Raw genomic sequence first — 17703 nt, 5'->3', positions numbered from 1 at the left:
TAAAGGCCAATAAATCGAGTCAGAATGGGAGTTCAGTGGTCATTGCTCTCTGCTGATTGATGTGGGTCTCCATATGAAGACATATGCCCATGTGTTCTCTCCACAGCCTCCAAAGTAGGTCAAGAAAGGGGTTATGCTCAGAGAGCTACAGTGGCTTCCCAAGGTGAAGTGCTGAGCACAGAAGCTTTGTAAGTCCTCCTCCAAGGGCACTCAGCTGCTGCATCTGGACTCAGCATTGACTCTGGGGCAGGTGTTCATGGATGGAGATGTACTCCTGATCTTGTGGTTCTTAAGGTCTTGATGACCAGACATAATACAGGGTTTGCACTGTAGATGCTGGATCACAGCCACTTGGGTTTGAACCAGCCCCTCCATGTACAAGATATGGCCACCGAAAATCACTTGACATTTCTGGCTTCTGTTTTCCTGACAAGATAATAAGGCCACTAGTAGTAGCTGCCTGGTAAGGCTGGAGGACAGAACGGATCACGCCTGTGGCATTTGTCATTGTATTGGTAATAAAGTAAATAAAGAGTGAAATTTGGGTTCCATGCAGATCACAAAAATGAAAAAAACATTCTAAGTTGGTATAAAGAAGCATACAACCCATTTGTAAAACCTTGGTGAAAGCAGGTGAAACATTTAGAACATGAATTGGAAGCTGTACCTGCAATAAATGATGTGGGGAACCCTGGGGGACAGGTGACCTCACATTCACTTTCACCATTCACAGAAGGGACAGCACTGTGGGTGTATTTTATTCATGTATTTCTAAAATCTCATGATAATTTCCAATTATTGTCTAAGAAGTCCTCTGGGAACATGAAAATATTAACATTAAAATATCTTCAAAATTATGTTTCATTTGATCTAAGATACTCTAAAGAATCTGAATACAGAAAAATAAAATTATTCAGTCTTTAGGCAAAAAAAAAAATCAAATATTAGCTGGCCATAGTGCTGCATGCTTGTAATCCCAGCATTTGGGAGGCTAAGACAGCAGGATCTCAGTTTGTGGCCAGCCTCAGCTACTTAGTGAGGCCCTTTGCAACTCGGTGAGACACTGTTTCAAAATAAAGAATAAAAAAATAGAACTGGAGATGTAGCTCTGAGATAGAATGCTCCAGGGTTCCATCCCCAATACCACAAAAAAAAAAAAAAATCAAATATTTCTGAAATAGGTTTTCAAATTTCTCAGGACTTCTTTAGAACAGTCAATAAGACTTTGGGCCACCAAATTATAAAAAAAAAATATCGTATTCATGATTCTTTTCATTTCTGATGTATCTAAATTTTATTAGCTTTACTTTCTGCTTATAATCTATATATTTATGCCAATGTTCTAAATTTCCTAAAGGATTTATTTGACTCGAGAATAAAAGGTTTCAAGATAGCTAATGAGACATTTGTCAATGCGTTTGCTCAATGATCTGACATTAAAGATGATTCATCACATCCATTGCATAGTCGTTCTACATAAAGATGAATAAACAGTACTTTCTGTAGGCGGAGGTACTTGTAGGAAATATTTGACAACTTTGTAGGCTATATTTTGTTACCACAGACACCACATACACTGTCTGCAATAAATGCTAAGGTAGAACCTAGCAACAGAGAAGTATAACAGAATATCAGACACATATGCGTGTATTTTAAAAGCCACACACTTCAAGATCACGCCAAAATACCTGGTAATGCAGCTGAAATGACATTACTGAAAAATCAGTTGTCAAGTTGTATCGGGAGCCCATGAAGCTTTACCTCCCTGGGCTTAAGCCTCCACATATCAAAATATTTAACTTCAAATTAAAAGTCAAAGATCTATGACAATTGTGTTTATATTATACTCAATCAATAAAACACTTCTGTATTTGTTTTTTTTTTTTTTTTTGCGGTACTGGGGATGAAATCCAAGGACATTCTACATCAAAGATATACCCCCAGTCCTATTTTTTATTATTTATTTTGAAATAGGGCCTCATTTAGTTAAGTAAGTAGTAAGTAGTAAGTAGCTGAGGCTGTTCACGAACTGTGATCCTCCTGTCTCAGCCTCCCACATGCTGGGATTACAAGCGTGTGCCACCACGCCTGGCCACTTTGGTATTTTCAATGTTTTAAAATGTATTTTAAAATGTTTATCATAAAATGCAAAATAAATTATAGACTTGGTATTATGTCAACTATATGTAAAAGCATGCATAAAATATCAGGCTCAAGGGAAGTTCTAGAAGGTTGTCTGGACAAAAGGAATAATAGTATGACTAGTGGTTTTTTCTTCACCCTTTTCTGAATTCTAAAATAAGAAGTACATATCACTTTTACATTTAGAAAAATACTATACAGTTTCTAAATTTATAAAAGGGACATGATGTACCATACTCAATGACTGTATTATAGTTTATGATTTGAAAATTATTTACTTAGGAACTTTTTATAATATTGCTTCTAAAAATTAAAAGCATAAATCCTCTTGGCATAGAAGCTAATCTTGGACTTAATATATTTTGTAAAGCATATATTATTCTTATTAGGTATCTATCTATTTACTTGTTTCTATCATTTGCTCCATAAAATATCTACACACAAACACAAACGCACACACTCACAAACGCACATACACACACAAACGTGCACACACACACACAAACGCACACACACACAAACGCATACACACTGATACATCCTTTCCCATAGATACGTAGTGTGAACTGGCTCTAAAAGTAGCTCTTCCCTGTCCATAGCAGAGTGAGAACAAGGAGCAAAACTGCAGGGGCATCTGGTCTCCTACGGATGCACTTAAGAGCCCACCAAACACAAGTGTCCAAGCATCTCAGGAGAGATGCAGCCGGGGCTTCAGCCCAAATGCATGGGCTCCCCCACCTTCCTGCCTCAACGTACCTCATCCGATCCATGGGCTGGTGCCTGGAAATAGGCCAAATTTCTGTTACCTGCCCTCAATGACTGAATTTCAACCATGCACCTTTGGGATGGAAGAGAGAAGGAAAAAGGACAGTAAAAAAAAAAAAAAATAGGCAGCAAAGGTTTAGGAGAAAGCACACTCAAGATGCCTGAGGAGCAGCTGGTATCTTAGCAACATCCTCAAATTACAGTCATCCTTCTTGTAACCCCAAAAGAAGAGAAACCCAGCAAAAAGAGTTGGGGAAAGAGTTCCACCCTTCATTCACTCCAAGGAAGGCACTGGGCATACTCGAAACCCCCTCCCCACCCAAACCAGGATTTTGATGTTACCATCTCTGTCTCTGTGTCAGATATGAAATGGAATCTCACAGAGGTCCAGGAACTTTCTCAGTTCATACAACTCTAAGGGAATGAGAGGCACAATTCCAATACCAGCCAGCTGAACTCAAAGACCCAGCCTAGGACAAGACACAGTGGTTCATGCTTGAGCGCTAGTGATATTACCACTTACCCTTTAGTAAATACATCTTACTCCTCACCTTGACCTGTATGTTGCTTGTAGCAGAGAACAAATTCTTCTCTATGAAACAGAATTTTCTGACTCTAAGATTCAGTACAGATTTTCACTGTCACTCAGCTTATTACCTGACAGAGTTAGGAGCAACTGGGGCTTACTCCATACACAACATTTTTCTTTTATCATCAAAAGTGCCTTTGTTATTAACTTCAGTGAAGTTTGGTTTGGAACACATTCTAGTTGTTGTATATTCAAATCAGAACAGTAGTGAGGATTACAGAGACAAGGTATTAACCTATAAAGCTTCTGACAGAAAAATAGCAACAAAACCTCAGGACATAATGGTGTTAGGCAGCTGGTACTTGCATTCCTCCTGAAATGCTAGAAGAAACCATCTCGAAAAGGAGCTTCCAAATTTGTATAAAAGATCACAGGGGTGGATGGCAAGGGGTGGATACCATTCAAAGAAGCTTGAGACATTCGTTTTCAGCCTTAAATACTGTTCTGAATTAACTGGAGTAGGGCTAAGTTTCCCTGTACTTAGACAATATCAGAAATCACAGTCCAGCAACATAGAGTTTCAGATTGGCACACTTTTGCTGTCTGCATTGTGCATTAATTCTTGGCAAACCAGGATGCATCCAGGTGAATCTGGCTTTCCAACAGAGAAATATCGCCAAGGCCATGGCTGCAATTAGCCCTGAATCACACACCTGATAGTTTCTGTTAATGGAGAAATGGAAAATGGACAGAGCCCTGTTCCTAAAAGCAGCAAACAGTGAATACTGCAGGCTGTTTAGAGTGAAAGCAGGCTTCATACTGTCTTGAGATACCTGGGAACTGAACAAAAGTCCTCATCAAAGAGGCCAATTATTTTTCATAGTGGTGGATATTCGTCAAGAGGGACAGAACCACGGCCTCATTGTGTTTCTTTTAGAGTACACTCAGAGCACTGTAGCAGGAATTTCCATCAAGCAAAGTCCAGCCACATGCTAGGGGCCTGGCACTCATTCACTGATACGTTAATTCATTTTTTTTTTGCAAATATTCTGAGTCTGTGTGATGCACCAGACACCAACCCAAGTGTTAGAAACACAGAAGTATAAGAAAACAAAGCACCGTCCTCAAAGTGTGTCTAGTCTATTGGACAGAGGTACAAAGAACAGGTAAATAAACGAATACTGTCTTTAACATGCTGGCCAGAGAATTAGTCTTAAGATTTCTGTACGAGTTACAAATAAGTAAAAAAAAAAAAAAAAAAAAAAAAAAGCAGGAGTGTTAGCAAGTTTAACGTCTGGAATCAGAATGCTTCATCTCTAATGATCACCTGTGCATTCAAGTGAGAACGAAGAAAGAAATGGGCTGAAAAATGTGCTCTTCTCCCCATGAGTTCAGGTCCCTCTGGTTGCAGACAGCTCTTCCTGTATGCCTTCCCACAGAAAGCGGTGGGGCATGTCGGGAAACAAGTTTCCACGTCCAGGTGGCCATATTGCCAGCTAACATCCGGGACTCGTCTGCTTCTATAAAAGGATTGAGTAGACACTGGAGACCTCTCTGAGGGGCAAGAATTGACTAGAGAAACGAGCGAATAAGACACAGCTTCTCTTGGGGAAGACCTTTACAGTTACAGAAGGAATATGACTGGTGTAATCCTCCATTTCTTTTCAAAATACTATGAAGCACAGATTATTTTTTTCCCACTAAAGGAAAATAAAACTACCACTCCAAGATGTTAGCTTTCCAAAGTCATGCAGGTAGTGTGTAAAGATTGGACTATAATCTCATCTGTTTTATTAAACCGCATTGGCTTTCAAAGAGGGTGTGCCCATGTTTTTGAAAGAAAATAGCCTGTTTTCTCAGCAAATAGGACTGGAAGTAGATTCCACAGAGTCTTGTGGCTTTCATTTGAAGAAGATCCAACACTGAAGCAGGAGTTTGTTCTTTAATCAGTGTGGGGCAAGTCAACTGAGACAACAATAGTGGTACTGGAAGACGAAAGAATGTAGAATCAAGAAATCAATTTGTAAAACTGCTTCTTTCAACAGTAATTGTGTTCTGAGGCAACTGCCTAGGATCTTTAGATCTCCGTTTCTCTATGTTTAAGTGGGTGCGATAGTAGGCAGTTATGTCCTGCAGATTAAATGAGACAATGCATCGAAAGCATTTGGTGAAGGACCTGAGTCATGATTAAAATAATAGTTGCATCCTCTTGGATGTGAGCTCAGCCTGCCTGACTTTAGAGTTTCTCAGCACTGGTTCAGGCTGAGTTACAGCCTCCTTCCCCATGTCCTCAAGGAGTAATGTCTCCACCTTCAGGTCCCCTCTCCTGATGTAGCAACAAGCATTCTGGGAAGAATCCAGACTGCTTTGCAACATGAGCCATCTCACACGCCAGCAGTATCTTCAGCAAGCCAGCTCAGCACCGAGAGTCCCCTGGCTTTCAGAGCCCCTACAACGTCACCATGCCCTAGTGACATCGCCATCTCCCCATCTCCCAAAACCCAAGCCTCCTGCTTTCCCTAAGCCCCAGCCCAGGCAGCTGTAAAACTGGCTGGTGTTTTTCTGGGATGCCTCTTGCACCAATGCTGTCTTCTCCACGTGCCCAGTGCACAAATGACTTTAGTTTGTCTTATTTAACTTCCAGCTAGACAACACAGTGTTGAAAAGCATACTTTTTCTTCTCTCCTTGCCTCTGCCTGTTCTCCACCATTCTTCACTTTAGAATAATGACAAACTCCTCGCCGGGCGTGGTGGTGCACGCTTGTAATCCCTGCATTCGGGAGGCTGAGACCTGGAGGATCGCGGTTTGGAGACAGCCTCAGCTACTTAGTGAGGCCCTCTGCAACTCAGTGAGACCCGGTTTCAAAATAAAGAATAAAAAAATAGGGCAGGGGGTATAGCTCGGAGGTCAAATGCCCCTGAGTTCCATCCCCAGACCCACAAAAAAAAAAAAAAAAAAAAGAATGACAAACTCCTACTTTGGAAGTAAATCCAAAATCATCTTTTAGCAAAGGGCTCACTGTCCAACCTCTGCTCCACTTACCGTAGAGTAGCTCCTGAACATGCCCTGCCTGGTTTCCTCTTGTGTCCAGATCTATCACATTGCAGCTAGTGCTCTCCCTAGGTTGATAAACCTCCTCGCTTAGGCAGCCACCCATGCCAAGCCCTCCTTCAAACACTGAGTGTGTAGCCTTCCTTTGTCTAATTCCCCACCTCCTTGATTTGAAGTCCTCTGACCCAAGGGTCCTTCTGTCATGGTGTGTTATTGTTATGCCTGTCCAATTCTTCAAGCTCCCGCCTTATTCACCACTCAGTCCTGGTACTGCACATTTGGCCCCAATTGCCAACTGACACCCAGGTGCATCAGACAGTACTGTGTTCCTCAGTCTCTTGTGTTATGTGGACCTAGTGGCTTGTGTCTTTCTTACATCACATCATGATGTTTTTGGATATCAGGAATCACGCCTCTGTCACCTCTAGTAAGGGATGAGTAAATGCATAAGAATCATCATGAGGTAAGCTGGGGTCGCCAGTAAAAGTCCTCACCTGTCGAAAGTAGAAGTGGTCTCTGCCACTCTTATTTCCCATCCTCGCTGTGGGTGAAAAGCAATCTGTTTATTTTAATGAAAAATATTGGAAAATGAAAGCAGAGTGCTTCCCCTTGGTGAAATGACGGCTCCGGTGACACTGTTCATGATCGGAATTTCCCAGACCAGAGGCATCCAACCGAAACACTCAGTGGGAGAAGGGCAGAGAGTCAGAATCTCTTCCCAGGTCACTACGTTAGAACAACATTAATTTTGTTCATGCAACATGATGTTGTGAAAACAAATTAGGCCACTCATGACAGGTATCAGTGGAGGAGAAACACACTGAGAATATGGAGTTCACGTCGCTCCCTTAATAAAACTACAGAGAAGAAAGGGAATTGATTCGGAGGCTAGGAGTGGCAATTGAATTATGATGCTTTGAAACAAAAATGTAGGAAATATAATTCACAACACTCAACAGTTGGCATTACTGTGGAAACCATCACACTGCTCAGGTACAGACTTCCTCCCTGGTTTTGCGAGTGACATAAACACATCACAATTATCTGTTTCATTTTTAAATGGACCATTTTATTATTTGGTGATGTAATCCAAATCTAAGCTCTTATGTTTATAGCAATGTTTTACAGGAGTATTAAATCAAAGTTACCATAAGGAAACACAGGAGTCACAGAAGGTGATGTGCTAACTTTCAACCGCTCAGGCATTACCTGTGAGCTCAAACAGTATTGTACTTCTTTTCATTTTTTTTTTAAAGAAATTGAAGCTAGTCATGGTGGTGCACGCTTGTAATCCCAGTACTTGGGAGACTGAGCTGGGGGGATTACAGGTTCATGGCCAACCTCAGCTACTTAGTGAGGCTGTCTACAACTTAGTTAGACCTTATTACAAAATAAGGAATAAAAAATAGGGCTGTGGGTGTAACTCGGAGGTAGAATGTCCTTGGGTTTCATTCCCAAAACTGCAATCAATCAATCAATAAATAAATAAATTCCATCAAAACTTCCAGATGACTTTATATTTAAAGTTAAATGGTCAAATAATACATCTAGGAAGGTATCCCTTGAAATGTATTCCATTTTATCTTTAATTCCAAAGTTTTCACGTTTGACAGCTTACTAAACCTAACATACTCTTAAGGATTTTCAAAGTTTGTTTCATTTGCAAATAACTAGCTTTTATCCTCTTCCTTAAATCAGAAATGGGTTGGTAGACTTCAGACTGTAAACTCGGGGCTTCTAAAGTATGTTCTGTCTTTCTGTCCTGTGAGGACTGTGTTCATCACTCAGACCAGAGCCTCTTGCTCTGCTGAAGTTAGTTCTGAGGGAAGGGAAGGTGCAGAGCAGCAGGATCTGGCCCTGCATTCCTAGAGACAGGCTGTAAGTCAGCCATGGCCAAGGACAGCTGCTGGGGCTCGGTGTGCTCAGAGATATGGGACTTATCTAGTCTGCAGCAGGTCTTGGGTTATATCCCCAGCAGAGGGAGAGAGGGAGAGAGGGAGAGAGGGAGAGAGGGAGAGAGGGAGAGAGGGGGGGGGAGGAAGGGAAGGAGGGAGGGAGAGAGAGAGAGAGAGAGAACAAGGAGGATGAGATGAGGAGTAGAAACTTAGGAGGAGGAGGTGGTGGAGGAGGAAGAGAGGGACAGAGGAGGAGAGGAAGAAGGAAATGGAAGGGAGGAAAAGATAAAAAAAAATCTGCAGCTGCCAGGACTCCCAGGATGAACTGAGGTTAGACACCAAGGAAGATTTGGGAATGTCCCCCTAATTGCCTGGGACAAAATGCCTGCTGGCTCTGGGATGTCACCACAGTCAACTCTGCCTAGATCTGTACTGAAGTGTGAGAGCTTCTAATGGTCCACAAGGCCAAGGTCAGCACTGTGAACCAGAAGCTAAGTGCTGGCTAAATCCTTGATTTCACTCCACTTGCCTTTCCTAGAAGGCTGTTTCTTGCTGTACCTGCTCTTTATGAGGGGGCAGGTGGTCCCCGAGACCCTGGTGCTGCTCTCTGCTTGGCCGTTATGGTCCTGCCTCTGAAATCTTTATAGCTCCTGTCTTCACTGCTTTATTAGACAGATATTTCCTAACCCAGCCCAGGACCCTGCCCTCCAGCCTACAGTCTATGCAGGAAGGCCTCAACACATAAGTCCCAGTTAACTTTGGACTGACATGATTAAACGTTGCTTTCCTCTGGCTCATCTCCTCCTACCCTCTGGGCAATGGATGCCCCCTGGATCTTGGCTTATTTCAAGTTCCCTCTGTCTCAAATTGCAAAATTCTCATTGGCTCCTCCAGTTCTAACTCCACGCCGTTCTCCCTCCTCTAAGCCTAGTGGCTGCTCTTGGCCTTCTGAATTCAAACTCATGCTGATGCAGCTGTGCGTCCATGGGGTGAGTTCTGGCTCTGATTTTCTCTCAAGGATTATTGCACAAAACTGCTTTAAGTTCTATATTAAATTTGGTGTTCCAGCAAAAACTAAATATAGTTAATTTTAAGCTTATTTCCACAAACAACTAATCTTCAACCTATACATCACATATTAGAACCAAAATTAGGAAATGGGAAGAGATTGTTGAGATCGGAAACCACACCAACCAGGGGATAACTGTTCTCATGTGTTCAGCTTCTATGGCCAACTTGAGCAAACCAAAGAACAGCAAAGAGCTTACCTCAAACATAAATCATCTAACAATCAGGAACGGACTATAAAACTTTATGCAAGCATTCATAAAGGTTATGGAGTGCGAAGTATTATTTTTCTTTTGATGACATCTTTTAAGGTGAGCAGAGAACACACAGAGAATGCTTTCTAGAGGGTTCATCTGACAAGAGATTGACCCTAAATAACAAGCACATGTGAAACTGACCATCCCTGCAGGGCCAACATGTTAGAAACTTGATGTCCACTCCCCACTATGTCCTCTCAATCCAAGGTGTTAATTATTTTCTCCATAAAATAAAACTGTTTAAACTTTACATATATGACTCTTTCCCATATTTCTGCTTAGGAAGTCTAACCTTAAAAACATCTAATAAGCCAGGTGTGGGGGCACATGCTTGTAATCTCTGCATTTGGGAGGCGGAGACAGGAGGATTGCAGTTTGTGGACAGCCTCAGTTACTTAGTGAGGCCCTTTGCAACTCAGTGAGACCCTGTTTCAAAAATTAAAGAATGAAAAATAGGGCTGGGATGTATCTCGGAGATAGAATGTTCCTTCCTAGGTTCAATGCCCAGCACTACAAAAACTCTAATAAATAAAAGTGAAAGGATATTTAGTCATTTATAAACATAAATGACTAAAATGCTATTTATAACAAGCTATGGTTATGGGCTGGGATGCAGCTCAGTGGCAAAGTGCGTGCTTTGCAAGTACAGAGCTCTGGGTTCTATCCCCGGTTCCAAAAAGACCAAAAAAATAAAATAAAAAATAAAAAAGAACCCCTTAAAAAAAAAAAAAACTATGCAGCCAGGTGTGGTGGTGCACGCTTGTAATCCCCGCGTTTGGGAGGCAGAGACAGGAAGATCGTGCAGGTTCGAAACCAGCCACGCGCGCTGGCTTAGGAGACCCTGTTTCCAAATAAAAATGTAAAAATAGGTCTGGGAGTGTAGCCCAGAGGTAGAAGGGCTTCCTGGAACCCCAGTACCACCAAACCCCCCCCCAAAAAAAAAAAACTATGCTTAAACAAATGAACGAAAATTAGAAAACCATTCAGGAAACTCTAAAAATAAGTGACAACAAGGCCTAAAAAATGCTCATGGAAATTGATAACAAAATCACTAAGCTTCCAAAGAGTAAATGGAAACACACATGCGCACACACACACACACACACACACACACACACACACACACATCATTATGCACAGAGAAATCTAGGGGATTTGTGAATGGAGGAAAAAAAATCTTTAATCTTTCACTAGCCCAATTGAAAAGTAACCAAAGCAACCTACTTCTTCCCTCTGAAATTGACAAGGTCTGTTTGAAAGACCAGAATCTGGGGAACCTTGAGTCCTGGTCTACTGAGGTCAAGGGCTATGTGGAGACGAGCTGGTCACAAGCACTTTGTGCATGAGGAGGCCCTTCCAGTCCTGTCCACATCTAGACTTGGGGCCGTGTGCTCAGCACCGCCACATCACTGTGATCAGGGCACAGGGCCCTCCTGAGTAGAAGACAGCAGAACATCTGAAGGAAGGGTCTGGGAATTGCTGTGCCTTTGGCTCAGAACTATGGTTTTAAACATTCCTTAGTTTTACAGGGCCTTCATCTCCTGCTGTAGGCGAGGAGGCAACTAATTGGACCAACCTATCTCTAATGCGCCTTCAGTTACAATAGCACATCATGCTGCTGATTTCCCGAGAAACGACTAATGGTGCACCTGTTCCTAATGTGCTGCGGCGAGCCGAGACATTGGAAGCTGCCGTCCACCATGATGGCCAGCCTGGTGCAAAGAGCCTCACACTCTTCCATGCTGGGGAGAGAGAGAAAGAAACGCAGAGTGAGACAACTCAGACCTTAAAACATTGTGTAGGCGAACATACCACTATGGCAAACGGTGTGAAGTTTGTAGAGAAACTTCATGGAAATCAAGTACAAAGATTTTCAAAATTACACGATTTTGTGTAGGTAGCTAATTACACAATGTAAAAAAATAGATTTTGCATGTACTAGGAAGACAAGTAATAAGACATAGGAGAGAATAATTTTTCCATATTATAAAAATAAAAAATAAATAAGACTGAACTTAAAAATGTGAATGTTTTATAGAGAGAAATAGAAAACCTTCACCACAGGCATAAATGAACTCTTGAAGGAATACGAGAAGGCATAAAAAAGAAAAAGAACATATATTTTAGAAATTGGAAAATGGTTATAAATGAATATCAGTGGAACATAAATAAGAGTAAAACGTTAGTATAAATGTAAATATCCTTTGAAAGGAATAGTCTTTGCAAAAAATAGTGCAGGAATAATTATATATCCACCTGCATGGAAATGGATTTAGATCAATTCATTTTATTACAAACAACAATTAGCTCAAAAAGAAGATTCTTAAGAACTAAAATTCTAAAACTTTTAGCAGAAAAAAATAGGAAAACCTTTTTCATGACTTGATAGCAAAGAGTTCTTTAATACAGTGCCCATGATAAAAGAAACATACTCATAAATTGGGAGGAAAGAGTTCTCAAGTATAATACTCAAGCATAAATCATAAAAACCAATTGCTAAATTAGACCTAATCAAATTTTTACCAAAATATACTTCCAAAGTCAGAGAAAACATATGAAAATTATACATTCAACAATGTACTAGTATCCAAATATAGTAACATCTGATAGATGGATAGAACATCTTACATGTAAAAACAAAAACAAGTAGACATAAAACCCAACTAAAATGGAAATTTTTTACAAAACCAAACATATTCTCACAAAGTGATCCAACAGTCTTACTCCTTGGTATTTACCCAAAAGGGCTTAAAAATATCCATGCATAAACCTGCATGTGGGTGTTTATAACTGCTTTATTCATAATTGCCAAATCTGGAAGTAATCAAGGTGTCTCAGTAAACTAATACATAAACAGTGAGATACACAGAAAATAGAATTTTATTCAGTGCTTAAAGGGAATGAGATGTAAAACTATGGAAAGACATGAAAAAACAAAGAATAATGATAAAGAAGCCAATCTGGAAGGGACACATACTGTATGATTCCAACTGTATGGCAATCTGGAAGGTATTTTCCTAAGACGATAGTAAAAACAATTGGTTGCCAGGGTCTGCGTAGGAAGACGAACAAACCGATGAAGCCCAGGGAATCTCTAGGAAAGTGGGATAGTCCCATGTGACGTCTCAATATATGTCATTATAAATTTCTCGAAATCTATCAAACACCCAACACCAAAAGTGAAGTCTGATACAATCTGTGGATTTGGGGTGATAAGGATGTGTCGAGATAGGTCAGCTGATGGCAGCAAAGGGTGGGGTGTGTGTTGAAAAGTAGGGGATGCTGTGCATGTGTAGGGGAGGGGAATAAAAGAAATCTTGGCCCTTCCTCTCAATTTTTCTGTGAGCCTAAAGTTGTTCTTTAAAAAATATTTTTAAAAATGAGGAACTGTTAATAGATATTTTACTAAAGATGAATCTCAGCATTCAACAAGCATGTGAAAAGTTCCTTAACATAATTAGTCAATTTCTTAGAGTAGTAAACACAGTTTACAAACAATACTACAATACGACTTCTAAGAATCCATCCAAGAAGAGGTAAAACATTTACTAATACATACAAAAATATTTATGAGGCTATTTATAGAATGTTGAACATAATAACCCCAAACTATAAACAATCCAACTATTCATCAATTAATTATTTATTCATCAGAAAATCAGGTGGTCTAGCTTTACAATGGTGCTCTACTCAGCAACGAAAATGAGTTAATTATTGATACATGCTACAACCTGAATAAGCTTCAGAAACACTATAAGTAGGGGAAGTAAGATACAAAAGAGTAAACATTATGTAATTCCATTAACATGAAATATATATAAAGGACAAACTTATAGAGACAGAATCATTTTCTAAGTTTGGGATTTGGAGTGGAGGAAAGTATGGTAAAATATCAGATCCTAAACATTTCTTAATGCCTTAGTCACAGCATATTTGTATGTAAGCAAGGGGAGAAAACAAGTCTACATTTAAGGCCTGATTTCTCTTACACCTTCAAGATTTTATTAGCCAAATCACATCATTCATTCCCAATGAACTAGCTTTATAAATCTACATTTGCATTGCTGTGTGAGTTAGAAGAATGTCATAAATTAACAAGAGCCCATGGCTAATAATTCTAATTATAAAATTAATTTTGTAATGAGGAAGATATTAGACCAGATTCGGTTTTCATTTCAGATCATTGTACCTCCTGGGAATCCAGGCCTTGGATAGAAAGGAGCTCACTAAGTGAGCCAGCCTAACTCTCATCCTAACTAGAAGCAGCAGACTAGGCAAGGGTGAGGTCTATGGATAGAAAGCACCAGCTTCAAGTTCCACCTGCTCCTGTGGCTTTGATTTTATTGTGTGCTCTCCCTCTGCCTTGGTCTCCTAGTCTACACAAGGGGAACTAAGCCACATCTACATCACAGTGTGACAGGAAGGATCAGGAACATCTGTGCGTAGCGCTGGGGCGCTGTGGATGCTCTCCGTAACTACTGGCTGTCACCCCTCCTACTCAGGAAATAGACAGTGGGTGCAGCTCACCTGTGGGAGGTGAGCACCGCAGCGCAGCCCTCTCGGACTTCCTTCATTATTGTTTGCCACAGGTGCCGCTTAGAGCAGGGATCCATTCCAGAGCTGGGCTCATCCTAAAGGGAAGAAAATGCACAATGATGGGTATCTGGTGCACACACAGGATACACACACTCCTGCGTGCAGCTCCAGGCTGGCTGAGGAAGTGCCTGCCTGGCAATCTCAGGCACCTCTTGTTTGGCTTGGTGGCATCAAGGTCAAGATGATAGAAAGAGATCATGTCGTGAGGGAGGCCACTCAAGAGGCCATCTCTTTCTCTTCTCACCTGAACACCTGAGGCGGCTGGCCCTGTTGAGATGTGGGAAGAGGCTGGAAGCAGAGAACAGAGGCATGGGCCATCCTAAGTACTGCGTGAGAAGGCCATCGGAAAACCTACTCGTGAGCCACTGAGAGGCCTCCCAGGGACCCCTTCCCACTGGGACACAGTACACACGCAGCCTACATGACTTGTTGGACACTTTCCTGGTGATTTCCTGAGGAGACTCCTTCAGAGGACACTGCAAGAATCCCATTCAAACAACCTGCACAGCTCTGCAGAGCTGGGAGAGGGCAGGTAAGCCAGTGTTTCAGGGCACTGCACTGGGGAGGCAAATAGAAAGCTCTCGACCTCTGATCTGCCCTGACCTGGACTTCCAGCCTCCTGAACCATGAGAAGTAAATCTCTTCCTCATATATTACATGATCTCTGATGAGCTGCTACAGAAACAGATACGAACTGATAGGGGCTATAGTTAACAATATAATATGTGGTTAAAATGTAAAATTTGCTAAGATAGTTGATCTTAAATCTCTTCGCCAACATGCTGAAGGACTAACACTGCTTAGCTTGATCACAGTGGCTGGTTCCTATCTATGTGTGTATCAAAACATCATGCTGTGTGCTTTTAGGTATATGCAAGTTTTATTTGTCTCAAAAATAAACTAAGAGAAAAGTGGCAATATGTTTTCTCATCAGCCTGGTTCCCCTTCATGATCTACTTAGGTAAGGCAAGCTTGATTTTTTTAAAATAAATTGTCAACCTCCATAAACTTGCAGAATGATATCCCCCAGAAAGATGTATGATAGTAAAAAAGAAAAAGTTTCTCTTATTTAGCAACGTCAAAAAAAATTGAAATTTCTTGGAACCTGACATTTTCTCAAACCGCAATACACTCCAAAGCACTTGTTATTTGAACTACTTTGGAGAGAAATCTTGCCCAGCTCTCCAATGCATTTTGGTGCTCTCTGTAGTCAGCAAGAGCTAAACATGTTTTTTCTTAAGAGCTTTGGATCATCAACTTCCCCCAAAGGGGGAAAATGGGAGAAAAGAAGGAAAAGGCACTGAACAAGAAAATACATACCTGATCTCTTCTGCAAATCAAGAGATAAATGTGAACTACTTATAAAAATATTAAAACAAATATTTTATTTATATTAAGTAAAAAAAAAGTGTAATCCTGCACTGTTCAGGCATGATCCTGTGCTGTTCAGGAAAAGGACTGACTATGATTTTAAATTATCCTGCTTTTCCACCACGATGTCTCTGAAAGACCCATCTGTCTCTTGGAATACCTCAAAGGCATCACTTGAATGTGCAGTTCTAACAGTCAGCCTTAACACAGTTACTGAGTTACTGTGGTTTCTTATGCATGAAGCCCTGGGCACATGCTCAATGTGAATTATTATTTCATTCACTGTTTGCGATGGCTCCATGAGAAAGACACAGTTATTGGGACCATTTTCAGACAAAGAGGATACAGGGTGAGAACGTGCAAGGTCATGTGCCATGGACTTGCAAAAACAAAGTCAAACCTGTTTGCTCATATTCTAGAGTCCACACCTGCCCACTATGCCCCAAAGACCTGCCTCCAGAGAGAAGCCCCTTCACCGACAGAGGAGCTTTGGCTGTACTGGCTGAGCCAGGGCAGCCCACTGGAGGAGGCCATGTCCGGTGACTTCCTTGGACAGACGGGCCCATCTTGAGAAGGCAGTGTCACTGGTAAACTACAGAATGGTGACTGCTGCCAAGTTTAGTTTGTGTTATCCGATTCCAGAATATGAGATGATGCAGCAGTTCCTGATTTTTTACTTGTCAAAAGCAAACTTGAAGCAAGTTAAAAGAACATTCAGGTGAGTTACCAATGGCCAACCAGTACATGGCAGGACTATATTGTGTAACATGGGCCTTCTGAGTACCCACCAATGCCCCCACTGAAATTCTATTTTCATTTGACAAACAAGAACAGAAAAAAGGATCTGCTCCATTTCCTATACTTTTTGACATCCCTCACACTGTCTACCAGGATGAAGCACTGGGGTGTGGTGATTAGAAGTCAGTCAATAGCATAAGAACAATATTCTTTTTTTTATTGAATGGCATTAGGAATAAACTATTTGTGCGGGGGATAGAACCCAGGGGCATTGTGCCTACAAGTTACAGCCTTAGCCCTTTTATTTTATTTTTTTAAATTTTGAAACAGGTCTTGCAAGGCTACCTCAGACTGTCCTTGAACCTGTGATCCTCCTGTCTTAGCCTCCCAAGAACTGGGATTACAGACATATGCCACTGAGCCAGGCTAGGTAAGCCACTTTTCAGTGTGAGGCAGTTGGTTCTATTTCTTGGCCGTCATCACCTCCAACTGGTGCTGTGACCAGCTAAGCTGAGTTGACTGCAGTTCCCAGGTAGACAGAAGGAGGCCTTGTCTCAGGCCACTGCTCATGCTCCACAGGTTTTCCTGGAATTCCCTTTCCTCCCCTTCATATCGACCCTGCACACATGTGTTAATCAGCTTCCCATCACTATAACAAATACTTGAGATAATCAAGAAGTTATAAAGATATTTATTTTGGCTCACAGTTTTGGAGGTCCTAGCCCATGACTGATTGGTCTCATCGTTTGGGAGTCTACAGCAGGGCAGTAAAAATGGCCGGAGTGCCGGGCGTGGTGGTGCACGCTTGTAATACCCGCACTTGGGAGGCAGAGACAGGAGGATGGTGCAGGTTCGAAGCCCCTCGCTGGTTTAAGAGACCCTGTTTCCAAATAAAAATATAAAATCGGTTTGGGAGTGTAGCCTAGAGTTAGAAGGGTTCCATCCCCTACACACACAAAAAAAAAAAAAAAAAAAAAAAATGGCCGGAGTGTGTTGGATCAATACCTCTCATTGCATGGACAGGGAACAAGAAAAAGGAAGGAGAAGAGGCCAGGGTCTTACTCTCCCCTCTGAGGCATGTCCTTAATAACATAAAGACCTCCCTTGTAAAGGTTCTACCACCTACCAATACCCCATGGCACCAAATGGGCTTTCAGGCATGGGTCTTGAGAGACACCTTTAAAAACCACTAAAAACCCTGACACCAGTCTTCATAATTCACCAGGGACATGTATCATTACGTATGTGATAAACCTGTAGTTTCAGGTAGCCAACAGCTTACAAGCACAT

The 17703-nt window shown here is 41.4% G+C and overlaps 1 protein-coding gene across 1 annotated transcript in view; it reads right to left on the bottom strand.

Moving 5' to 3' along the window:
- Positions 1–17703, bottom strand: part of ABCA13 (ATP binding cassette subfamily A member 13) — a gene marked incomplete at both ends in the record, with an annotated part of 326203 nt that overhangs the window by 3957 nt on the left and 304543 nt on the right. The window contains 2 exon segments of the mRNA XM_080701162.1: positions 11358–11450; positions 14236–14339. Coding sequence (XP_080557288.1) covers positions 11358–11450; positions 14236–14339 — 197 coding nt within the window.

This window comes from Muscardinus avellanarius (assembly GCF_963383645.1).
Source record: "Muscardinus avellanarius genome assembly, chromosome: 9".
Classification (NCBI taxonomy): Eukaryota; Metazoa; Chordata; class Mammalia; order Rodentia; family Gliridae; genus Muscardinus; species Muscardinus avellanarius.
This window is presented reverse-complemented; position numbering and strand designations above follow the sequence as displayed.